Source organism: Megachile rotundata, chromosome 12 (genome assembly GCF_050947335.1).
Source record: "Megachile rotundata isolate GNS110a chromosome 12, iyMegRotu1, whole genome shotgun sequence".
Lineage (NCBI taxonomy): Eukaryota > Metazoa > Arthropoda > Insecta > Hymenoptera > Megachilidae > Megachile > Megachile rotundata.
The window spans coordinates 9,660,249-9,687,177 of NC_134994.1; the positions used below are offsets into that span (position 1 = coordinate 9,660,249).

General features: G+C 39.1%; 1 protein-coding gene across 5 annotated transcripts in view; it reads left to right on the top strand.

Annotated features, from left to right (window-relative positions):
* Nucleotides 1-26,249, top strand: part of Lim1 (LIM homeobox 1) — a 37,908-nt gene extending 11,659 nt beyond the window's left edge. For 2 of the 5 annotated variants that reach the window (XM_076537849.1, XM_076537848.1), the window contains exons 3-8: nt 14,457-14,689; nt 18,534-18,755; nt 20,611-20,852; nt 23,149-23,434; nt 23,894-24,079; nt 24,818-26,249. In XM_076537849.1, the coding sequence (XP_076393964.1) occupies nt 14,457-14,689; nt 18,534-18,755; nt 20,611-20,852; nt 23,149-23,434; nt 23,894-24,079; nt 24,818-24,933 (1,285 nt within the window). In that variant the 3' untranslated portion in view covers nt 24,934-26,249. Of the gene's footprint in view, nt 1-10,164; nt 10,333-14,456; nt 14,690-18,533; nt 18,756-20,610; nt 20,853-23,148; nt 23,435-23,893; nt 24,080-24,817 lie in introns of those variants that run through there. The other 3 variants (XM_076537852.1, XM_076537851.1, XM_076537850.1) reach the window with 3 other exon arrangements.
* The last annotated feature ends 680 nt before the right edge of the window (nt 26,250-26,929 follow it).

Here is a 26,929-nt window from a genome sequence, read left to right on the forward strand (position 1 = left end):
ATATCCAATGCGTTGATATCCAACGCGCCGATATCCAACGCGTCAATATCCAAGGTGCCTATACATAATATACACAACGCTTGAGTCATCGGTTTCTACTCCAACTCCTCCGATAATTGTCCGATTAACAAATAAAATCCATACATATCGATGGCAGATCGTTTCGTTTGTTTTCTAATAAAATAAAACCAACAAGGAATAAACGCAACGTCAAACTGTTTCCCGTTTGCATAATTAGATAAACAGTCGTGGCACAACCAGTTTCGCTCGTCAACACGTAAGGAAATCGAAAGATTTATGATCGATGAATTAGCAGACAATCGGCGCGACATTTGTCGGTCGATATCTGTGCCCTCTGTTTCTTTCTGCACGCGTCAAAGGATAGTTGTTCGAGCGACAAAAAAAGCATTTCGCGAATGGAAGGGAGGCCTTGACATTTTCCGAGACAAGCCCAGCACGATTTTACTTTCGAGCAGAGATCACCTGATTAGATCGATCATGAACGGCGTTACAATCGATTTTAGGGAAATTAGCATACTTCAAAATTCTTAACATATTTTTCTATGTTCTTTTGTTTCATCTTCATGTTATATCTTTTATTTCTTCTTTATACGACATATCGAATTTTATTTTGTTTTTTCTTTGAGCAATATATTTCATTTCAGACAATATACCAAGTCCTTATTTTAAGCAATATATCAAAATCGATGTAAACCCTACAACTTTACAGAGGATCAGAGCTAAAAAAACTTCGAATCGTGAATATCTCGTTGCACGTCAGTTATACGACAAAAACACCCATTACGTAATTTATAGCTTAACAAATTCTCTACAAAAAAGGTTTTACGAGTTTTTTTCATAAAAGTAACCATTTTCCTGCATTTATACATAACGACCTAATATCCTCGATTGTAAATTCGCACGATATTATCTCACAAATGGTTACTTCTACAAAAACATCTTATAGAACGTCTTTTGTAAAGAATTTTCTGAGCTACAAATTTCGTAATCACGTTTCTTGTCGTAGAATTGATAGTTAACGAGATATTTGCGAAGAATATCCTCTGTGCAAGCTTCATCTTCGATGTACGAAATATAGCTTCGCAAAAAAATTCTATAGATTGCAGAGATTTTGGGTGATTTCGAGGATAATGTAGAGTAATAGAAAAATGAAAATGCCTCTCTGCCCTTAAGCATCAGGTTTTAGCATAAATCACGCAAGAAACGGGACTTTAATTAATGGAGCAACTTCGCGAAAAGAAAAAAGGACATGGAAGAAAAACGTTGCACGGTGTGCTCGTGAAGATCACAGGACCACCGGTCGCGAACGGGTACCTTCGAAGAATCTTGTAGTTCGTTCGAAACGGAAAAAAAAACGTGGATAAAACAGTAGACGGAACTAATCTCGAAACGATCGAGTACGCTTCTTGCGGGTCGAAAAGCGAAATAAAAAGCGGGATCTTTAGAGGAGTGGAAGAACGTCAGTCACGTCGTAAAGCGTTGTTGCGAACGTTGATTTACGGACTTCGTATCGAATATTTATAGTGTAGCGAAAATTGATGGTCCCAGGTCGAGTCGGAGTGGCTAGGCAGCGTGCGGTCGTTGCGAATAAATCGCGTGATAAAAAAAAAGGAAACGCGTGACCAGAGTTTTCAAAGTGTCCGGTGTTATCAACGACTTTAAGAACCGTCCCGGTGGATCGTTTTCGTGGAAACTTTCAACAAACTTTTCATCCGCTCCTGATAACCCGATGGACCTTGACATTTGCGCGGGAAAATATGAAATACTTTCATGCTCTACCAATTGCTTCGATGATACAATTTTTGGTTTGAAATTTTTTAGAATTTTGGTTACTTAGACTTTGATGCTCTACAGGTTCTTTCATCTGCAATGATACAATTTTTAATTCGAATTTCTTTCGAATTTAGGTTACTTATACTTCCATGCTCTATCAATTCCTTCATCTCCACTGATACAATTGTTAGTTCGATTTTTTTTCAAATTTAGATTACTTATACTTCCATGCTCTATCAATTCCTTCATCTCCAATGACACAATTTTTAATTCGAATTTCTTTCGAATTTAGGTTACTTATACTTCCATGCTCTATCAATTCCTTCATCTCCAATGACACAATTTTTAATTCGAATTTCTTTCGAATTTAGGTTACTTATACTTCCATGCTCTACCAATTCTTTCATCTCCAATGACACAATTTTTAGTTCGAATTTCTTTCGAATTTAGGTTACTTATACTTCCATGCTCTATCAATTGCTTCATCTCCAATGACACAATTTTTAGTTCGAATTTCTTTCAAATTTAAGTTACTTATACTTCCATGCTCTACCAATTCTTTCATCTCCAATGACACAATTTTTAATTCGAATTTCTTTTGAATTCAGGTTACTTCGATGCTCTACAATTTGCTTCATCTCCAATGCACCTCCATTGCTCCATTGATACAATTTTTACTCTGAATTTCTTTCGAATTCAGGTTACTTCGATGCTCTACAATTTGCTTCATCTCCAATGCACCTCCATTGCTCCATAGATACAATTTTTACTTTGAATTTCTTTCGAATTCAGGTTACTTCGATGCTCTACAATTTGCTTCAATGATACAATTTTTAGTTCGAATTTCTTTCGAATTTACGTTCTCTGCTTGCTCTATATTTGCAACTACGAACTCTTCAAATTATCATAGTCCCAGGTATTTAAAGCGACTAGAATTTTGAATGGAAGTGTTTTAAATGTTTCGCTGCGCGATTTTTGTGGCAGCTTGACAAAAAGAAATCGCGCCAGAAAAACTAGCGGGGAGTTAAGTTAATTAGGAGTTGAGTGACAGGGCGTTGTCGTGTCTTTAGCTGTTCTTTTTCCGTTCCTCTTTTTATTAATTAACACGTAACGAACCGAAGAATACGCACGCAGAAAATCATGATCGCAATAAATGTCGGACAATGAGGTCTGGTTTGATTATTGATTATTGATATTAATCGAGTTTGTGCGTTGACAAATTAATCTGTGATCGATGAAGAAGTTTTTGAAATTTATAATAATTCAATAATATCTACGTACAATATTTTGCTATAAAAATACAAGAATAGCATATTTGTTCATAACTTATCATTAATGGCATTAATCGAGGATGATTAAAAATCAGTTTCAGATTAATCGATGAGGGAGTTCTTGAAACTTTCTTCAATAATATTTAAATACAATATTTTGTTACAAAAATTCAACGAATATTTGTTCACAACTTATCATTATCGACATTAATAAAAAATGATTAAAAATCAGATTCAGATTAAAGTTGTAAATAAAATAAACATCTCTATAAACATTTCTGTTAATCAACAGTCTTAGCTAGTACATTAGACAATAATAAATGCCAAATTGAAGTAAGAAGACGCCAGAGAGAAAAGTTAATTTCAGGGAAAAGGGTTGGCAAAGTTCACGATGGCGAATGAAATCGTTTACCTTTCCGGTTACCAGAGAGACGTTTCTGTTTCGTGACTTCTGGAAGCGATGAACGATCTCCTTTATAACTAAGGACCGTGTACAAGCAGAAAGTGGGTAGGGGAAGGCGTTTAAAAGGGGGGCCCTTTGATACTTGTACGAACGAGTGTATAACGAACGTGTTGTATACTTTACGAGCCACTTTGCATTTCATCTCGATGAAAAATTCATTAGATGTAAGACGAGCGCGAGAAGTGGCCACGCTCGAACGACGTAGAAAAGCTTTCGGGGTCAAAAATAACTCTCGCCCGTCCCGTTAATTAACATTATCCTCTTTATCACCGTTACTCGACGCGCGGACAAACTTCGATCCGCAAATTATCCGTGTTCTCGATCAGTGATGTCGATGCAGACACGTGTGAATGTTGCTCCCGAACGTTTCATCTTGCAATTTACAAATTTTATGTACTTACACTTCTTCATTTACAACTTTAAAAATTTTCAATTCTTGTCATTTACAACTTTGGAAATTTTCAGTTCTTGTCATTTTTAGATTTGTACCTTTGAAATTTTTTTTAATTGGAAGCTTCCATAGTTCCACATTTGCAAATATTTTAAATCTTTTTAAATTCTCACATTCTTATATCCTTCAATTTCTATCTCAAATTTGTAAGTTCGCAAGTTCTCAAGTTTTCCATATTCTCAAGGTGCAAATTCAAAACATTCGCAGTTTGGGAATTGAAAATATGCATGCATCTCTTAACGGCTGCAGACTGCATCTCCTCCATTGCTCGAAAGTCCTGAGCGCAATAAATTTGTTCATGACTGTTCCACAGCATCTACCGACACCTAAATATACACAGTTCTAATTAAACGTAAATAAAAATGAAAGAAAATAAGAGTTAGTGAGATTAGGTATTAGAAGATGTAGACGAAGCGAGACGAATCTTCGGATCAGTCGAATTCATGGAAGACAGTGGATGAAAGGTGAATCGATTCCCACGACGCGACGAATCTATCGGATGTCGTTTCTCGAATCGAAGGCGTCCCCCTTTCTTTCAGCGAATCGCTGTCGGGAATACTGTAACACCTCCGGGAGGTCCGAGGTATCGGAGCGAAAAGAACGGTACGCGGTTATGGTAACCGGCTCTACGAGTCGCAGCAAGGTCCTTAAAGGTCGATAATGGGCCGTGGGGGCCCGAAAGGGACCAGGATCAAAAGGACCGATGTCCCCGTTTCAGCGCCGCCTCGACTGCCGTATCTTGCGGTCGATGGCCCGGTGTGTACCCGCCGAGAAAATTATTACCTTAAAATATGGTCCACCGGGTCGTCGAAATACGCCGATGAAAACATTAACTCCAAAGCTAGGGGGATGCTGCGTCACCAGATCCAACGGCTCTTAGAATGCTCCGCTTAACTGTCGAGCTACCAGCCCGTCCGCGAGTTTCGAGATTCCCTCCTCGAGAACTTCTCTTTCTCTCTCTCTTATCGAGTTGTAAATTGCCGCGGGAATATTCACCGAATTACGTGGAGAATGCAGTTACATCGTTACCCAGTCCGTTGGAATTATTAATGATGACGCTCTGTAGTAGGTGTTGTACTTCGGGTCGCCAAGAAATTGCTACGCCGCTGTTTGCGAATAAATCATGCTGCGACAGCGTTGTCGCAACTGATTGTACATGACTCGTTTTATATTACTGTATATGGTTGCTGTACTTGTTTTTAAGTAGCCCAAGTGAAATATGGAAGATTCTAGTTATATCAGGGATGGAAATTGGGCAAGAATTCGCAACCCGTTGCGAAACAACGGTGAGGAGCGTATGCAAATATGGTTGTAACGCGTTGCCACATTGCTCGGTGAGATAAAATGCGAGACAACGCGTAACAAATACGAGTTGATGTACAATACGTAATAAATATATGGTGAGATACGCGTGACGAGTACAACGCGTAACAAATACGAGCTCAGGTGCAACGAGCAAATGCAATGTATGGTGGATGCAGTGTGTTGGGATACAACGTGTAGCAAACACAACGCATGGTACATACAACGCGTGATGAATATAGGAATGGCGAATACAACGTGGGACGTTAGAACACATGGAAGTACAACGCGGAGCGAATACAGCAGAAGGTAAATAGCCCGCGTGGAACTATAGCGTATATCACGTGGAACTATAACGCGTACCGAATACAACGCGTGGCAAATAGCTTGCGTGGTGAACGTAACGCGTGGAAAATACAACACGTAGCGACCACAGCGCGTGGTGAACACAACGTGTAGCGAATAGAGCGCGTGGTGAATACAGCGCGTGGACTTATAGCGCAAGAAATTATAACGCGTGGAAGTACAACACGTGGAACTATAAAGCGTACCGAATGCAACGCGTGGCAAATAGCTTGCGTGGCGAATGCAATGCGTGGAAAATACAACACGTAGCGACCACAGCGCGTGGTGAACACAACGTGTAGCGAATAGAGCGCGTGGTGATTACAGCGTGTGTCGAATACGGCGTGTGGAGTTATAGCGCGTGAAATTATAACGCGTGGAAGTACAACACGTGGAACTATAAAGCGTACCGAATGCAACGCGTGGCAAATAGCTTGCGTGGCGAATGCAACGCGTGGAAAATACAACACGTAGCGACCACAGCGCGTGGTGAACACAACGTGTAGCGAATAGAGTGCGTGGCGAATACAGCGCGTGGAGTTATAGCGCGTGAAATTATAACGCGTGGAAGTACAACACGTGGAACTATAAAGCGTACCGAATGCAACGCGTGGCAAATAGCTTGCGTGGCGAATGCAACGCGTGGAAAATACAACACGTAGCGACCACAGCGCATGGTGAACACAACGTGTAGCAAATACAGCGCATGGAGTTATAGCGCGTGAAATTATAACGCGTGGAAGTACAGCACGTGGAACTATAAAGCGTACCGAATACAGCGCGTGGTGAATGCAACGCGTGGAAAATACAACATGTAGCGATCACAGCGCGTGGTGAATGCAACGCGTGGAAAATACAACACGTAGCGACCACAGCGCGTGGTGAACACAACGTGTAGCGAATAGAGCGCGTGGTGAATACAGCGTGTGACGAATACAGCGCGTGGAGTTATAGCGCGTGAAATTATAATGCGTGGAAGTACAACACGTGGAACTATAAAGCGTTCCGAATGCAACGCGTGGCAAATAGCTTGCGTGGCGAATGCAACGCGTGGAAAATACAATACGTAGCGACTACAACGCGTGGCGAATACAGCGCGATGAGTTATAGCGCGTGAAATTAAACCGCGTGGAAATACAACACGTGATAGTCTATCACATAGTAAATACAATGCATGGCAAATATATCTAGTGCACCATGTACTGAATACAACGTAGTGATCAACTTGTATAACAACATGCATCATTGTCGAAAGTATACGAACACACCCGAAAAGAACAGCATCATTCTCCACGGGTGATTACGGTCGCCACAGGGTTAATTGGTAGATCAAACTGTATCGAACGATCGGATCGTTAGAAAGTTGGGATTAATTAGAAACGTTATCTCATGAGTCATTTCGTCTACCGTTAGAGTTGCGTAGCCTTTCTCCGTGGTAGACGAGTAAAGTTCGAAGCCGACGGGGAAAACAGACTCGAGCCAGACGCTAGAAGCTGGCTAGTCCCTGTTGGAAATCAAAGCGAAACGATCGAAGGCAATCATAGATCGCCGCGGCTTTCCTCGAGCGGGCACGAAAGGGCGCCGACGAGAGCTCCATTGTCCTTGCTTTCCACCCGCGGTGCTGGCCTCCTCGGGAGTAGACCCGTCGAAACTCGAACGTGGAAACATTATAAATGCGGCGTGACGCCCGCTACGAACCGTAGGAGAAGTTTGTTGGGCGTGACGGGGCCGGCGCGGTCGGACAGACAGAGAAACAAGGAGAAGGAGCAACAGAGAGACCTCGAGTTGTTTCCCTTCCAGGAAGGTTCGGCAATGCTACATATGTACATATAATCGCGATGAGTGGTTGCACGGGCTACGTTTTTGCCAACCACCGACTCTTGCGTCACACGAGAGTTTGCCTCCTTTTCGTAGGTCACTCATGCTTCATTTTATTCTTTTTATAATGGATCTTAATCCATTAACACAAAATTAGAGTCTAATCCAACGCCTCGGTTGGAGTAGAGGTTTAGGGATAAGGATGATATTATTTAATCTGCAAGTTTGTTTCATAAAGTCTCCTATTCTCAATTTTATGAATCTACATATTTCTCACTGTGTAACTCAAGTGTACCTTAGAAGTTCCACAAAAAGATCTTCAAATACCTAACTCTTCTTGAATTGTCAAATTTGCAAGTCGAGGTCTAATCCGAATTACCGGAAGGATTAAACCCTAGAAGGAAAGGGCGTAACCAATTTTGCTTTTGTTCTCTGTTAATTGACCCTTTGAATAGACGGAAAGTGGAGAGAGACTAACATAATCGCGTTCGTGTGAGAATTGTTTAAGGATCGTTTGCGCGTTCCTTATCCGGCGAATAACGAGTAAGAACGCGGTACAACTCCATGAAAATTGAAGGAATAACAAGAAAAGGAAGAATCGGAGATGAAAAGGAATGGTCCAAATTCGTTTTTTGATCGCGGCTCCCGGTATTTTATGCAAACGGCGTGTCGCGGTGCCGCGCGTATTCGAGCGCGCTGTGCATTAGCATAACTGTTATGAATCGTTTCGTAAGCATGCCTTCAACCCTCTGTTGACCGTAATCGACGATATTTCACGAATTAATCGGCACTCGGCTGAAACTCGTCCCGATAACCGGCCGATCCGTTCGCGTTACGATCCTACAGCACGATATTACAGCGAGAAATCGTGAACGTTCGGTATGAAACGTGTCGTCACCTTGACTCTTCTCGGTCGCTTCGTGGAATCAGACGAAATAGCGAATCGAACGAGCACGGAAGCGCTCGAGCTTACGCTTGCTAATTGGATTCCCGTAATTAGACTCCCGCCTTACGAGTTACATCGCGGTTGTTTATTCCCTTTATCGCCGCGTAATCCGCACGAAACGCGCATGCGCGACGGAACGGGGCGTTTGCGCTACCCGCGTTGCTCGAATGTTTACACAGAAATAATGAATTGGAACGTAATTGCGTTTTCTCTAATAGGTCAAGGTGTGATGGATACTTCATCGATTTTATTCCCTTTTTCACAATGTATAACATGTATCATCCATGAACATTTTCAAAATTGATCAATAAATTTGAGGTATTGTTAAGGTACCTAATCTTCAGGTTCTTAAGTTAACTTCACTTTATCGTTCCATATAAAACTTGATCATAAATTGTTCTCTGTCAAAGTGCATATTAAAGATGTTACAAGAAGACAATGATCTTGAATGACTAAAGATAAGACAAGGTAATCAATGATTAGCTTGCTGAATGTCTTTGGACTTAACTCATGAATGTAACTTCATCGTCTCATACAAAACTTGATCACAAATTGTTCTCTATCAAGGTACATACATATTAAAGATGTTAAAAGAAGACAATGATCTTCGATGACTAAAGATAAGACAAGATAATCAATGATTAACTTGCTCAATGACTCTGGACTTAACTCACGAATGTAACTTTATCGTGTCATACAAAACTTGATCACAAATTGTTCTCTATCAAGGTACATACATATTAAAGATGTTAAAAGAAGACAATGATCTTCGATGACTAAAGATAAGACAAAGTAATCAATGATTAGCTTGCTCAATGTCTCTGGACTTAACTCACGAATGTAACTTCATCGTGTCATACAAAACTTGATCACAAATTGTTCTCTATCAAGGTACACACATATTAAAAATGTTAAAAGAAGACAATGATCTTCGATGACTAAAGATAAGACAAAGTAATCAATGATTAGCTTGCTCAATGTCTCTGGACTTAACTCACGAATGTAACTTCATCGTGTCATACAAAACTTGATCACAAATTGTCCTCCATCAAAGTACAAATTAAGGATGTTAAATGAAGACAATGTTTAAAAATAAGACAGTCAATGATTAGATTGCTGTGACTTTCAGCTTAGCTTGCGAATATAGAACTAGATTTGTAAATTTTTTTGAAAGAAAGAAAATGTCTAGGAAAGTATGGTGGATCGTCCACGGGACCCCGTGGAACCTCGAGCACGCACCACATACATAAACTGTAGGGTCCGTGGCAAATCGTAGCCGGGACCCACCCCCTTTTTTTTATCCAGACCCGGCTGTCCTATATTTCTTGCTACACGCCAGAATTCCAGGCTCTTTACGCTCTCCTCTTTAACGGGGCCCACACCCCCTTCTTCTGCCCTCTGATTGCCCCTCGGGTCCGCTTTCTCACACACGAACGAGCCACGAAAGCACCGCGTAAGCCTTTCTATTAATGATTTTTACGGCCGGCCTCCGTTTCTTTTTCTTCCACGAGGAAGGAGCCGGGCTGCTGCCCCTCGCGCGAGCCCCAAAAGAAAAAGAAATACGGAGGAAAAAAAAAAGAAATCGGACGCGCGTCTTCCGAACCGCGTGTACCGGGGCGAGAAAAAAAAGAGTGACCGGCTGTACGGTGACGTATGCATTCGTGGAAGTTGACACGGGCCCGCTAATTGCTATAATTAATTAAATAATTCCTGTAATTAGACGAAAGGGATTACACGAGCGGAGAGGAGCGAACGAGAGGAGGATAGACACGTTGAACGAGGGAGAAAGCGAAACTGGCAGCGTAATGACCGTTGGTCAAGAAATATCTACGGCTTCTGCTTCCGTGAGAAGATTGTTAGGGAACTGAGCTTAGGACTGCTAATTTGGACAGCTTGATGAATACTTTGAAAAAGTGTGCCGGTTGATTATAGGATGGTTCGCGTAAGTACGCGGTGTAATAGTTATAGATGACCGTGTCGATCGATAAACGAGAATAATACTTGTAATTTGCTGTGTTCGCTCCTTGTTACCTCTTCTGAGCATACAAAATGGCCGTGGCCCATTTTGATGTTAGTTATCATATGGGAGTATCGTTTCTTTAGGCGATCGCTTTTTTCGATGCAGGTGTTGAGAGGGAAATTACTTTATTACGGAGGGTGGATTTTTAGTTTTCGAAATTGAAGGTCGGGAGTGGGGTTAATTAGGGAGGGTTAAATACTGGGCAATTGTGGAGTAGGGTCGATGGCTAGCTAACTTGGGCATTCGTATTTACTTTATTTAGACAATACAGAAATCTATAAGTTAATTTGTAAATTATTCTTACATCTCTACATTTACAAACTACCTAATGTTGAAATTTCCAACTCCTTCAAATCCTCAAATGTCCAAACTCTCGCCAGTCTAGCATTGCAGTTAACTTCAGATTCCTAAATAAGGGAAACTGGCTCGCGAGGTATCTGATCGGTTACCGTCCGTTTGCACCCGTCAACGTATAGTTTTCTTCAGGATTCGATTCGCGTCGAATAAGAATCGGCGATATTAGAGCAATGTGGGTCGCCGGTCACGTTGGACGCGAGTTTCCGTCGGGAAACGCGATAGCAATAAAATGGTAGCAGCTGGCGAGGGTCGCGAATCGGGTCAACCGATACCTGTGTATTATACACGTACACGTAGCTATAGGTGGAAAAGCGACAGGAAAATTCCGCGACAGACATCCACAGGGAATTTGAATGCAACGGAAGTGCGAGAGGAGTAGGCATCGATTGAGATATATTTACTTTCGAAAGGCGGCAGCCCTAAGGGATTGCGGTAATTGCTATAATTAATCGCGTGATTCCTGTAATTAAAGCAATCGGAATTACTAGCTGCAAGTCTGTGGCTCCGATGCTTCCGTAATAATATGGCCGCGAGAGGATCGGACAGACGAATCGTTTCGCTCAGATTTATTAACTCGAACTCTGCAACACCTGGCGGGATAAACTGCATAAATATTTCTTTTATTGCTACTTGCCGAATTTATTTCACTTTTTTTTATTCTAAGATCTTGCCGGTTCAAGTGTATTAAACTGATTGAATTAGCTGTGTAATAAATAATATATTTTTTAACTCATTCGGTGTTTGCAATGAAACTTTGCATTTTATTTCAAGTTACAATGTTGCTCTAGCAGCATCGACTGATACCTGGTGTAAAACTACCTAAATATTTTCTGTTAGATGTATTACATAAATTAGACATTTTTTATAGAATTTGATATGTTTGCAATGAAATCAACTTTGCATTTTATTTCAAGTTACAATGTTGCTCTGCACTGGCAACATTGATCTTGTGTAGAACTACCTAAACATTTTTTGTTAGATGTATTACATAAATAATACATTTTCTACAAAATTTGATATGTTTGAAACTTCGTATTTCATTTCAAGTGTATGTTGCTGTGCAACCTTTGGTAAGTTAAATGGCGCCGTGGTTTTAAATGGATCGACTTTTTAGGCTAACTTTTACGATCGATCTTCTGTATTTTAATTCTTGCATACTCACATTTTTTGTATGCTAGTGTCATTCAATATACGCTGCAAAATCGTTAACTTTTTAATAGCTATTTGTCAGAGTAAAAAAACAATGAAGTTTAAGATTCAAAATCTTGAGTACCCGCAATTGTCTGGATATAAAATAGTTAATAAAAATGGTAGATATTAAAAATATTTCGTACTTGTACATTTGAACATATAAAAAAGAAAAAATGAACGAATCGGTGCTTCGAAGGCAAGATAGAAAATAATAAACGACTAATATGAAATTAACAAGTAGGACGTAGCAAACCGCGAGGAAAAAGAAGGAAAAATATTGAACAGGCTTGTAACCACCAGTCGCCTTTACGGCACTGAAGGGTTTTAACTTTTTATGCCCTATCGGTACGTTAAAGTCCTATCTGTTTAAAAGCGTCATATTTCTTTTATCGACGTTCGCGAGTCGCGCGGCTTAATGACAGGACTTGTAAGTTCCCTGCTCAATAAACGTCGTCGTCCTGTAACATTGACTTTCCTTTTCGTTTCGTTCGAGAGGCATCGACTCGTCCACGAATTTATGACCGAAAATAAAAAAAAAAAAAGACAAAACGAGTATTAATGACAGAAAAGTGAATTTTACGAGTCGCGATTCATGTTCTCTCAAGTATTAGTTATGCAATGCACCTGGAAGTTTATTGAACTCCCTGGATGTCGGTATATTTACTTCTCCATTTTGTACTTATTCGTTAAATATTATTTTCGGGCTGGAGTGTGAGAAGGAAGCGTAGGGAACTGTTTTGTGCTTTGGAGGAATTTGTGGGATATTCGTATTTTATTGGCAAAATTCTCAAATCTATGGTCCTCAAATTTCGGAGATTTCCAAGCTTCTCAGATTCTCCACATATCCTAAATTCTACAAATCCACAAATTCCTGTATTTCTCTAATTTTCAGAAATTTCCAAATCTTTCAAACCCTCAAACCTTTAGTTCCCAAATTCTCCGAATGCTCCAAACCCTCACATTCTTCATCGAACCCTCAAGTTTGCAGACTCTAGATTCTCCAACTCCTAGAGTCCCCAACTCCTAGATTCCCCAACTCCTAGAATCCTCAACTCCTAGATTTCCAAACTTCTAGATTCCTCAACTCCTAGAGTCCCCAACTCCTAGATTCCCTAACTCCCAGATACCCCAAATCCTAGATTCCACCACTCCTAGATTCCCTAACTCCTAGATTCCCCAACTCCTAGATTCCACCACTCCTAGATTCCCCAACTCCTAGAATCCCCAACTCCCAGATATCCCAACTCCTAGATTCCTTAACTCCTAGATTCTCCAACTCCCAGATACCCCAACTCCTGGAATCCTCAACTCCTAGATTTCCAAACTCCTAGATTCCCCAACTCCTAGAGTCTCCAACTCCTAGATTCCCCAACTCCCAGATACCCCAACTCCTAGAGTCCCCAACTCCTAGATTCCCCAACTCCTAGAATCCTCAACTCCTAGATTTCCAAACTTCTAGATTCCTCAACTCCTAGAGTCCCCAACTCCTAGATTCCCTAACTCCCAGATACCCCAAATCCTAGATTCCACCACTCCTAGATTCCCTAACTCCTAGATTCCCCAACTCCTAGATTCCACTACTCCTAGATTCCCCAACTTCTAGAATCCCCAACTCCCAGATATCCCAACTCCTAGATTCCCTAACTCCCAGATACCCCAAATCCTAGATTCCACCACTCCTAGATTCCCTAACTCCTAGATTCCCCAACTCCTAGATTCCACTACTCCTAGATTCCCCAACTCCTAGAATCCCCAACTCCCAGATATCCCAACTCCTAGATTCCTTAACTCCTAGATTCTCCAACTCCCAGATACCCCAACTCCTGGAATCCTCAACTCCTAGATTTCCAAACTCCTAGATTCCCCAACTCCTAGAGTCTCCAACTCCTAGATTCCCCAACTTCCAGATACCCCAACTCCTAGATTCCACCACTCCTATATTCCCTAACTCCTAGATTCCCCAACTCCTAGATTCCACCACTCCTAGATTCCCCAACTCCCAGATACCCCAACTCCTAGAATCCTCAACTCCTAGATTTCCAAACTCCTAGATTCCCCAACTCCTAGAGTCTCCAACTCCTAGATTCCCCAACTCCCAGATACCCCAACTCCTAGATTCCACCACTCCTATATTCCCTAACTCCTAGATTCCCCAACTCCTAGATTCCCCAACTCCTAGATTCCCCAACTCCTAGATTCCACCACTCCTAGATTCCACCACTCCTAGATTTCCAAACTCCTAGAATCCCCAGCTCCTAAATTTCCCAACTCTTAAATTCCTCAACTCCTAGATTTCCCAACTCCTAGCCTTCCCAACTCCTAGATTTCCTACCTTCCAGATTCCCCAACTCCTAGCCTTCCCAACTCCTAGATTTCCCACCTTCCACATTTCCCAAGTCCCCCAAATTCAACACCCCTTCAATCAACAATAATTCCCAAAATTGTGAAATGAAAGTAAAAATGAGATATGTAAAATGGAGGGTGTACGTTTGTTACAGGCGATACGGAACGAAATGCAGCGGTTGCCTCCAAGGGATAAGCCCCCAGGACCTCGTGAGGAAGGCAAGGGACAAGGTTTTCCACTTGAATTGCTTCACCTGCCTGGTATGTCGGAAGCAGATGAGCACCGGAGAGGAGCTCTACGTCCTGGACGACAACAAGTTCGTCTGCAAGCAGGACTACCTGTCGGGCAAGCCGTTGCCGGACACGCATCACGTGCACGGTCATCATGGTGAGTTACAAGTGTCATTGTACCTCGTTATCCACCGCTAACAGATATAACAATCGCCTTGTCCGTTTCATTTCATTCGTTCGTTTGAATCGGATTTGCAGAGCTCGGATATCGATCGAACTTTCCATGACGGAATTTTAAACCTTCGCAATTTTATACTTCTTCTATAATACTCTTCGTACTTTTACTGCGATATGGACTGTTGTTTGAGGACTGTTTGAAGTCTGTACTTGGCGCGGAATCGGCTTGCAGAGTCAAGGTGTTTAGGGTGGGACTTTTATGCGGATAGGGATTTTGCATATGTGTTCTGCTGTTTGAGGTTTAGAAAATTACTGGAGAATTTTAAAGATTCTAGAAGTTTATGTGTTATTCTATTTTCAGATGGTTAAATCTTTACGGTCTTAAGTTTCTGTATTCTTACAAATTCATGGACTTTCAAATTGCTATTTAATAGGGACTTAAAAAATCACAAATTTTTGCATTCACAAAGTAAATGTTCACGTCTGCAAATTCATAAATTTCAACATGGACAAATTCATAAATTATAACATGGACAAATTCATAAATTACAACATGGACAAATTCATAAATTACAAGACGGACAAATTCGTAAGTGACAACATAGACAAATTCATAAATTATAATATGGACAAATTCATAAATTACAAGATGGACAAATTCATAAGTGACAACATAAACAAATTCATAAATACAAACATGGACAAATTCGTAAGTGACAGCATAGACAAATTCATAAATATAAACATGGATAAATTCATAAATTATAACATGGACAAATTCATAAATTACAACATGGACAAATTCATAAATTCCAACATGAACAAATTCATAAGTTTCAACATAGACAAATTCATAAATTACCACATGGGAAAATTCATAAATTCCAACATAGACAAATTCATAAATTCCAACATGGACAAATTCAAAAATTCCAACATAGACAAATTCATAAATTACCACATGGACAAATTCATAAATTCCAACATGAACAAAAACATAATCAAACTCTTTGAAAATTCCTTTGGTACAGAAATTATGTGAAAATCCTGTAATTATGTGGAACGCGAGGGTACAATAAAAACGACGGTAGTAGAGGGCAGAATTACAAAATTTCGTTGTAAAATTGCGTCCATCAACGTCACACGCGGCCGTACAAAGCAACGAATATCCGCTATAGTAAATAGAACATAATTTATCAACGGGACGAGTAAATTTGTCGATGTTCCGTACGAAATTAGCAATTAAACGTGATTACGGTTATTCGCTTCTGGAAGCGTGTATCGCGGGATGCGTACGCGTTCATTATGATTTTTCGAAAAATCGTCCTTTCCCGCGACCGCCGAGCGTTTCGCATCGTAATTTCGCGTATTCACCGACAAAAGACTCTAAAAGTTATCGATAAACGTTGCTGATTAATCGACGCGCGGCCCGCGTAATTGCTGCGCTTTTCACGTGCGCCGCAGACGATCACCGCGAATTCGACAACTGACAAATGGCCGCTCGGTGATAGAGATTAATGTCGGAAACGCGTTGGAACATCCAGACGTCATGATGTTTGATCATCGAAACAGGTAATCGTCCCCTTATGCGTACTTTTTTCTCTCTCTTTCAAATGTTGCTTCCTAAACCTATTCGAATCAGCTTAATTACCCCTATTCTAATTGTGACATTTCGATGAAACTTTATTGAGCGATTTTATGGCCTATCGTTTTTGTGGAGTCACCCTGAGGGTTGAACACTTGCTGTTTTTTTTGGGAACCTGCTTTTTAATTTAGATTACGTTGCTCGTATATTAAGAGATGCATAAAATCATAGTATTTAAATTTAGGGGTAGTGAAAGGTATTCAAAATTTCTTCGATGACTTCAAAGTTTTTTAATGAAAAATTGGAGAACTTTTTTTAAGAAGGTTTGGAACCATTGCCTATACGCTGGCAAAAAGCGTTAAGAAATTATGGAAATTATTTTGTTGATTAACATTTAAGATTTCCTTAATAAATAAATGTTTTAATAGTAGCAAAGTATTTGGCAAGAGTCAGATATAAGAGGTTGATCGCAGAAATGTTTAATGAGACCATAAAATAAATTCTTGTCATTTTTATCTGATCCGTTACTTCTCGTGTTACAACAAAATGTTCCTCATTTTGTCACGCGAAGATCCCAATCATCAACCCCCTTCAGTTAAATACGTCATCTCACATAATGTCCCTATCTCCTCAAAATCTGCGGTTCATAGAACAAATCGATTTCACCGTAATAAACTCAGTATGATTTTAAACGATGTAAAGCGTCGAATAATCGTCGGTGAACGCGTCGTGACGTCGAAGCGATTACGACGGTCTGGCGCGCGCGAAAGCATCGTCTGAAGAAGAGGGCACCGTGTGCCCCAAGAAGAAAACGAAAACGACTTGCCGGACGTTTTGCGGTTTCGACGTCGTCGGCATCGAAGCGACAAAAGGTTTGCCCCTGCCTAACGACCTTTCGGTTTTCGTTTCACGGCTTACACATCAGCGTGGCCCTCGTGAAACCGAGCTGTTGCCCTCTCTCTATCTCTCGTTCTCTCCCTTTTATGCCGCCTCTCTGTTTCTCGTTCGGCTGGTGGCTGACGGTCGGTTACATGCACGCTGTTTTCACAGCTTGCCGTTCAGCCGGGGTGAAACCTCCGTGAAAAACCCACCCCCGGACCCTCGCTTTTTTTTAGAGCGATCCTGACTCCGTGAAATCTCGGGCGTCGAACGCGTCGGACCGTGATCTCCCTCTCTTTTGCCTCCTGTGCCTGTTTCGAGAAAAAAAATGAAAAATCTCGATCGTTTTGATGGGCGTTTATTTTTCTTTCGCGTCTGAATTTAGGCGGGTTTGGAATAATAATGATTCGAGAGAGGAGGGTTGGAATTTAGGTGTTGGGATGTTTAGGAATTTGGGGACTTAGAAATTTTGGGTTGGAAGGATTTTTGGGAGAGGTTTGGATTGGACAGATGGGAGATTGGGAATTTAGGGATTTGGAGGGTGGAGGACTTGCAAATTTGGGAATTTGGAAAATTAGGGATTTGGAGGGTGGAGGATTTGCAAATTTGGGAATTTGGAAATTTAGGGATTTGGAGGGTGGAGGATTTGCAAATTTGGGAATTTGGAAATTTAGGGATTTGGAGGGTGGAGGATTTGCAAATTTGGGAATTTGGAAATTTAGGGATTTGGAGGGTGGAGGATTTGCAAATCTGAGAATTTGGAAATTTAGGAATTTGGAGGGTGGAGGATTTGCAAATTTGGGAATTTGGAAATTTAGGGATTTGGAGGGTGGAGGATTTGCAAATCTGAGAATTTGGAAATTTAGGAATTCGAGAACTTGAAAATTTGGGATCAAAGGGATTTGCAAATATAGAAATCTGGAGATTTGAGAATTTGAAAATTTGGGAAATTGGAAATATAGAAATTTGAAAAATCATGGATTTGGAAATTTAGGAACTCGAGAACTTGGAAATTTGGGACCCATGGGATTTGAAAATATAGAAATCTGGAAATTTGAGAAATTGGAAACTTAGGAATTTGATATCCACAGAATCCATAAATATACCCTCCTAAAAATATATCAATTCAAAAATTAAAAAACTTGCAAATTTGAAAACTATATTAATACAAATAAACGTCAATAGCACTGCAAATCGGGAGAATCTAAAATCAGTCTAAAACCACACCGAATCTGGCACAAACTCTTCCAAAGTCTCCTAAACCAAAAAAAAAATCATTGAATAGAAAGGTGACTTTCTTTTCAAAATGATTCGACGACTGAAATGATTAAAACATACGATTCGAATCGTTCACGAGCAGAATCGTCCAACCTGTCGACAGGAGGAGACTCGTTGATGGGTTCAGGATCGGAAGACGAGGACGAAGACGGTAGTGGTCACCACCATCATACCGGTGTCGGAGGTGCTCACCTGGGACCCCATAATCTGGGTCCAGGTGGTCCTGGTGATCAAACGGTCGGCCACTCTGGAGATCTACCTCTTGGAAGTGATTCTTGTAAGCAGGAGGACTCCGAGGATCAAGGTAAGTTCCATTTTCTTTATCACTCTCGAATGTACTCTTACAGTTTATTCTTTCTTGCTAAAAAAAGCTCTCTTCTTCCTCTGGCTCTTTGTTATACCTCCATAACTCCGTTGTCAATTATTACCTAAAATAAATTCTTAAAATAAAGGAGCTTCATTTTTAATGGGTGACATGTCAGATATTTCAGGACAAGCTTGTATTTATCAAAATTATTTATAATTCATAATGTACAAATTTTCACTGGAATAATTGAGAGTACATAGGATATTTGTCACCTAAAGAACTACTTCATACATCCCCAAAACTAACATACGTACAGAAGATACATACAATACAGTATATATACAGAAAGAGTACAGACTCTTTGATTTTGATGTACTTTTGCAAGAGCGATCAGACGATCCTTCAAGCACATTCAAATCGCAATACTCGTCGACAAGCGAAATAATCGTCGTCAAAGTTTTAACCGGTACATATTTCGGGTGCTTAGACCCAAACAATTGATTCCCTGTTACAGCAGAATTAGTAATGAATTTGATTTACAGAAGACAATCGAGACAAACGACTTAATCTTGTTCTAAGGAGGGTAGAAATTCGGTGGCTTGACCTGGTGCCGAATTACTAAGCGCGTCTATTCTGCTCTTTTATCGTGTACACCGTAACAATCACCCCTCGATTTTACCTCTCTCGAGGCACGCTATGCCCGGTACAACCATCTTCCGTGGCACGACGACAGGGAGAGGGGGTGTTTGGGGTGCCTTTCGCGAAGGGTGGCCCCTGTAGTGCGGTGTGACACTGTCCAAACATTTTCTTTGTCCCGTGGTTAAGACCTCCCCGGGTATATATAGATTATCGTGAAGAGTTGGCCTTCTATTCTGTCTATACGTGTGCCTGTCTACCCGCGTTATTCATTGTACGTGTACACACGCACACGTTCACGTTATGGAGTATAGCTTTCAAGCGTAGAGCAGCCACGATAATCCGATGGGGGTTTCGCATCGCTTCCGGGGGATTGGCTACGATTGTTGTTACCTCGATCCGACCGATCAAGATTCCGAGATATGTGTATTATGAAATGCTTTGTTGCTAAGAACGCGGTTGGCGAAAAAGATTATTGTTTAGGTGCTAGCCAAATCGTGGCTGAACTGATTATCCCCGTGGGTAATCGTGGTTTAATTTTCTATCAAATTTTATGAACTGTACGTCAAATGCCTGCGGAGTACTGGGGTGCATACTCGAGTAGCGATGGTGACAAATATTCTAATTGGGAAACCTATGAGTAGATGTTGCTAAGTTAGGTTAGGTTCAAACTTACTGAGACTTCCCCAAATTCTTCTTGGGCTCTTCCTAGAATCCCCTAAATTCTCATCTGAGTTGTCTCACAAGCTTAGACTATCTAAACCCCAAACTTATTAACCCTAAATTTCTTCTGACCCCTATTTATATTATTTCTAAATTCTTCCTAGTCCACTTAAACATTGCTCAAACTTTCCCTGATCCTCCACTTATTTTACCAAAATTTCTCCTAAACTACAAATGTCTCCAAATTCCATCTCTCTGTTTGAATTCTTTCTAGCCTCCACATTTCTCAAACTCTCCCTGATCCTCCACTTATTTTACCAAAATTTCTCCTAAACAAATGTCCCTAAACACCAGTCTATTTGAACTCTACCTAAATTTCTCTGAGCCTCCAAAATTATTCCTATTTCTAATTCAAACTTAAAGTACATCCTAAAGATGGGTGAGAGGTAGAGCAACGCGATGCAATCGCACTTGTTTCTCACGAAACAAGTGTTTGCCTGAGCCGAACGTCGATAATCGATTATTAAACGGGTTTTGTTTGGTCTGGTCGAAGGTTCCCTGGATGGAGATCCCGAGACGAGGGATAGCCAAACGGAGAACAAAAGTCCGGACGGTGGTGCGGGCGGTGGTAGCGGCGATGGGGGCGCCGGCTCAAAGAGGCGAGGTCCAAGAACGACCATAAAGGCGAAACAGTTGGAGATTCTCAAGTCCGCATTTTCGTCGACTCCGAAGCCCACCAGGCACATCAGGGAACAGTTAGCGAAAGAGACTGGACTACCCATGAGAGTGATACAGGTTCATACCTTCAACCTTTTTTTTATTTATACTTTATTACTTCTATAATACATTTCATACATTTCATACATTTCATACATTTTACATATTTTACTTGTTTGATACATTTAAGAAGTTTGATACGTTTCATACATTTCATGTACTTGATACATTTGATACATTTCAGACATGTTATATATTTGATACATTTCACATATGGGATATATTTGATACATTCACATATTTGATACATATGATACATTTCAAATATTTGAAATATTTGATACACTTCATGCATTTGATATATTTGGTACATTTCACATATTTGATGCATTTCATATATTTCAAATATTTGATACATATGATACATTTCACATATGGGATATATTTGATACATTCATATATTTGATACATATGATACATTTCAGATATTTGAAATATTTGATACACTTCATGCATTTGATATATTTGGTACATTTCACATATTTGATGCATTTCATATATTTCAAGTATTTTATATATTTGATACATTTCACATATGGGATATATTTGATACATTCACATATTTGATACATATGATACATTTCAGATATTTGAAATATTTGATACACTTCATGCATTTGATATATTTGGTACATTTCACATATTTGATGCATTTCATATATTTCAAATATTTGATACATATGATACATTTCACATATGGGATATATTTGATACATTCACATATTTGATACATATGATACATTTCAAATATTTGAAATATTTGATACACTTCATGCATTTGATATATTTGGTACATTTCACATATTTGATGCATTTCATATATTTCAAATATTTGATACATATGATACATTTCACATATGGGATATATTTGATACATTCATATATTTGATACATATGATACATTTCAGATATTTGAAATATTTGATACACTTCATGCATTTGATATATTTGGTACATTTCACATATTTGATGCATTTCATATATTTCAAGTATTTTATATATTTGATACATTTCACATATGGGATATATTTGATACATTCACATATTTGATACATATGATACATTTCAGATATTTGAAATATTTGATACACTTCATGCATTTGATATATTTGGTACATTTCACATATTTGATGCATTTCATATATTTCAAATATTTGATACATATGATACATTTCACATATGGGATATATTTGATACATTCACATATTTGATACATATGATACATTTCAAATATTTGAAATATTTGATACACTTCATGCATTTGATATATTTGGTACATTTCACATATTTGATGCATTTCATATATTTCAAATATTTGATACATATGATACATTTCACATATGGGATATATTTGATACATTCATATATTTGATACATATGATACATTTCAGATATTTGAAATATTTGATACACTTCATGCATTTGATATATTTGGTACATTTCACATATTTGATGCATTTCATATATTTCAAGTATTTTATATATTTGATACATTTCACATATGGGATATATTTGATACATTCACATATTTGATACATATGATACATTTCAGATATTTGAAATATTTGATACACTTCATGCATTTGATATATTTGGTACATTTCACATATTTGATGCATTTCATATATTTCAAATATTTGATACATATGATACATTTCACATATGGGATATATTTGATACATTCACATATTTGATACATATGATACATTTCAAATATTTGAAATATTTGATACACTTCATGCATTTGATATATTTGGTACATTTCACATATTTGATGCATTTCATATATTTCAAATATTTTATATATTTGATACATTTCACATATTTGATACATTTGATGCATTTCATATATTTGATATATTTGATACGTTTCACATACTTGATACATTTGGTACATTCACATGTTTGATACATCTGATACATTTCATAAACTTGTCACATCTAAAGTACTCATTACAATTATTGCATTTAGTGCGTTCGGTATATTTGATGAACTTGGTGCATTTAGTGCATTTGATACATGTCGTTTAAAGCAGTTGATGCATTTAGTGCATTTGATGTACGTAGCGTAGTTAGTTCATTCATTGCATTTAGTGCATTCAGTATATTTGATGCAGTTCATGCATTTAGTGCACTCGATGCATTTGTATCATTTAATGCTCTTCGTGTCTTACTTCATTTCATGTCGTTGTTTCACTCTATACATTTTACGTTTCTCCTCAAAGAATACACGAAATCGAAAATGGTTGAAACAGCATTTTCTAAAATCAATAAATTCAATAAAAAAGCAGTCGGTCGAATCGTCTGGTTGCAGGTCTGGTTTCAAAATAAAAGGAGCAAGGAGCGTAGGTTAAAACAACTGACGTCGATGGGCAGGAGCCCGTTCTTCGGAGGCTCCAGAAAAATGAGGGGTTTCCCATTGAACCTGAATCCCGGTGCTTTGGGCGGCGAAGACGGACCACCGCCTGGTTTTCCATATTTCAGCGCGGAAAAATTCGATTTTGGTTACGGCGGACCCATGGCGTTTCACCATGAATTCTTCGGTGCTCATCAACCTCCTCATCCTCATGGACCGCCCTTCAGCGGACCCGGTAATCCTGGTAAGTCTTCTTCAACATTTCTTTATACATTCTACAAGAATAATACTTGCTCGAGTATTCATTCGAGTATAAGTATTACAAGCATTCCTTACAAGTATCTCTAATCTTACGATATTAAAATTACGATATTAAAGTTCAAAATATAAATTTGTTCCCAAACGAATACAAGTTCAAATAGAACATATATGATGTGCAAAAATATATCTCTGCAAGTACTGCAAGCTTCCCAAATTCATAAGTGAATAATTCGTAAATAACGAAGCAAAATTTGAATAGTATTCCACGAGTAGGAATTATGTGTCTAACCGGTAGATTTCGCAACCGGTGTCCTCGAAATCGGCACCGGTGTCTCGAAATTCTATAGCGCCTATAATAAACATCGTAGCGGGTAGGTAGGTCGCGATAATTATGACAGCCGGGTTCGGAGATAGCTGGTCGGATACGATCCTCTCTGAATAGTACGTAATCTGTTTCTGACAGGTTTGGACCCGGCGAGTTTAGCGGGTATGGCAGCCGCAGTGGCGGTGACAGGGGAATATCCACCTCCGGGTGCGGGAGGTGGCCCTCCGGAATTTCTCACGGGCCCTCCTGGACAGGGGCCCCCTGCACCTCCTGGCGGTAGTCCTGAGTTCCTAGCACCTTCAGGTACGACCTGCTCCTTTTGACAAAGGACTAGTCAATCTTACTATTATAATATTTTCTGTAATATATTATGTAGGCTGGAAATTGTATAGGTTGGAAATTATGTCCTAAATGCCTATATGTTTTATATATAAAGGTTCGTTTGTGGATGTTGAACGTGTGCGCGAGATTTACGGTGGCGCTAATAAATACGACATGATAAAAATGAAATTATGTGGAGACGCGTGAGTTATATCACAAGTGTAGTGGCGATCTAAAATGTGGTGAACTAATATGTGGAATATTTGAAGCATCGTGATTCGGGAATTTTGGGATATTTCGGTATTTGGGGATTGTGGAGTTAGAAATTTTGGGAGATTTAGGAATTTTAGATGCTTAGAAATTTGGATATGTGGGGTTTCTGGAATTTACAAATTTACAACCCTCAAATATTTACAAACTTAAAGACTGCGAAACGAGAAAATTGAAATAAAATGATCAATCAATCTAGAGGTCTGTGACCCAGTCCACGTATTAAGTTCTTAAGGGGTTAACCACGCTACATATCAGACACGTTCAATGTCTCCAAACTCACCTAAATCCGCCTAATCGCTCTATGAGCATAATATGTTCTCATCGTGCAATAATCCATTATGAGCTGATCAGAATTAATGCCCAGTTAATTCGAAATAAAGTCTATGGTGTCTATCATCTTGTTGATCCCACGGCGATTTTAAAATGGAATGGACGGCTATTTCTCAGGTGGAGCACAGGGTAATCCCAGTGCCGGTGGAAACGGTGGTGGTCCAGGTGGCGGTGGCGGCGGGGGTGGGTTCCTGGAGCCGCACCAGATGCAGAGCGAAGGTCTGGCCTGGTAGTACGAGTTTTAATTATCGTTCGTTTTCGTATTTCGTTGCTTTCCATCGGCCCACAAAGCGAGCCAAGTCGATAGTTCCGAGAAAAATCGATCGCTCGCACCCGATGGCGAAGCCGTTCGACTTTGTTGCGGTTCGAGACTTCTGTCCACGGCCGAAGGAAGGGCATGGCTCTTCGCGAAGTCGATATTTTTTAAATCTTTGTAAGTTTTCGTTTCTGTAAGATATAACGATCGATCGTTTAACTATCGTTTCTTTACTTTTTTTCACGGTTATCATTGTCCATTATTAACATTATTCTCTATTATTAATTATTATGCCCGTCGGTTAACATCGAAGTTACTATTTTATTATTATTATTATTATTATTATTATGGATTATTGAATATTATTATTAATATTATTGTGTATAAAATTTCGAATGTCCTATCGTGTAATATTATACCCTCCCTGTTGATTAATTTTCGACGTTACTTTAAGGAACATCCTGTAGATATCTGCTGTTCTATACAACCGAGACACCTACACAATTGCACGTTGTTCGTACGGTTTTCTACTGTTCAACAGTTTGGAGCATTTCAATGTCTTGACCAGTTTAAAAGATACTTTATTATCGAAAATTCATTTCCAAGTACTAGAAATACTTCGATCAAAATTTTTCATGAACACTTGTGTGAATGGTATACACACTGAACATATATGCTAGAAACAAACATGGCTACCGTCCAACACGATGGTACTTGACCACCATATCCCTCGGGAAAAATTAGAAAGACCCATACAAGTCTTCAATGAAAATTTTCATCCAAGATACTTTCGGTACAGAAATAAATTTTCAGAAATGTATCTTTTCTCAGGTTCTATCAGGTTAACTTGAATATTTCTACGAAGTCATAAGTGCAATATTTTTAACGAAACTTGTTGATTTCAAAATTGCCTCCAAATTTTCGAACGGAAGTACGTGCAACGTGAACAACACAAACACCGCGAAACAGTTACTCGAATACAGGTGACACAGAGGAACACGTGCGTAATTACACTTAACAACGTTGTACTAATTATCATTAAAGTATAAATATAAATAGGAATGTGTAACCTGTAACTGTTAAGGCGGCGATCGATGTAAATAAACTGTCTTTCTTTATCTTTTTTCCGTTGCGAAGAGAGCGCGCGATTTAAACGTTGGTTGGATTCTACATCACCGAATCGTGTTTGTAATTGTAACTGCATTGCAATCGTCACAAGAGAGAAGGAGACACGCCGCCGCGATGCATAATGATTATAAATATTATTATAATAAACCACCTCGTATTTCCGTATACGTACAGTTGTGTCGCAATTTATTACCAACCCTTTTGTTCTTTTGTTCCCTTTTATCGAAGGAAATGTTGCTTTCGAGATTCAAGGGTAAGTACTTTCAACTTTATGCAAGTTGCATGAGTATTGTGATAAAGTGTTTTATATACTGTTATGTTTATTAGTAAAATTTTAACTTTATATAATTTGATAGAGTTGTGTGAAATGTAGCCTGATTAGGTTAGGTTACACCTGACTTTATTTTACCATATTTCATTTAACGTATGTTCACATGTGTATAGACTTTAGGTTGCATTTTAGGTTACAAAATTAAGCTAAGTTTATTAGCAAAATTTTACTTAACCTAACTTTATATAATTTGATAGAATTATATAGTGAAATGTAACCTGGTTAGGTTAGGTTACACCTGACCGTATTTCACCATATTCCACTTAACATATGATCACATGTGTATAGATTTTAGGTTGCATTTTAGGTTACAAAATTAAGCTACGTTTATTAGTAAAATTTTGCTTAACCTAACTTATATAATTTGATAGAATTATATAGTGAAATGTAACCTGGTTAGATTAGGTTACACCTGACCGTATTTCACCATATTCCACTTAACATATGATCACATGTGTATAGATTTTAGGTTGCATTTTAGGTTACAAAATTAAGCTAAGTTTATTAGTAAAAT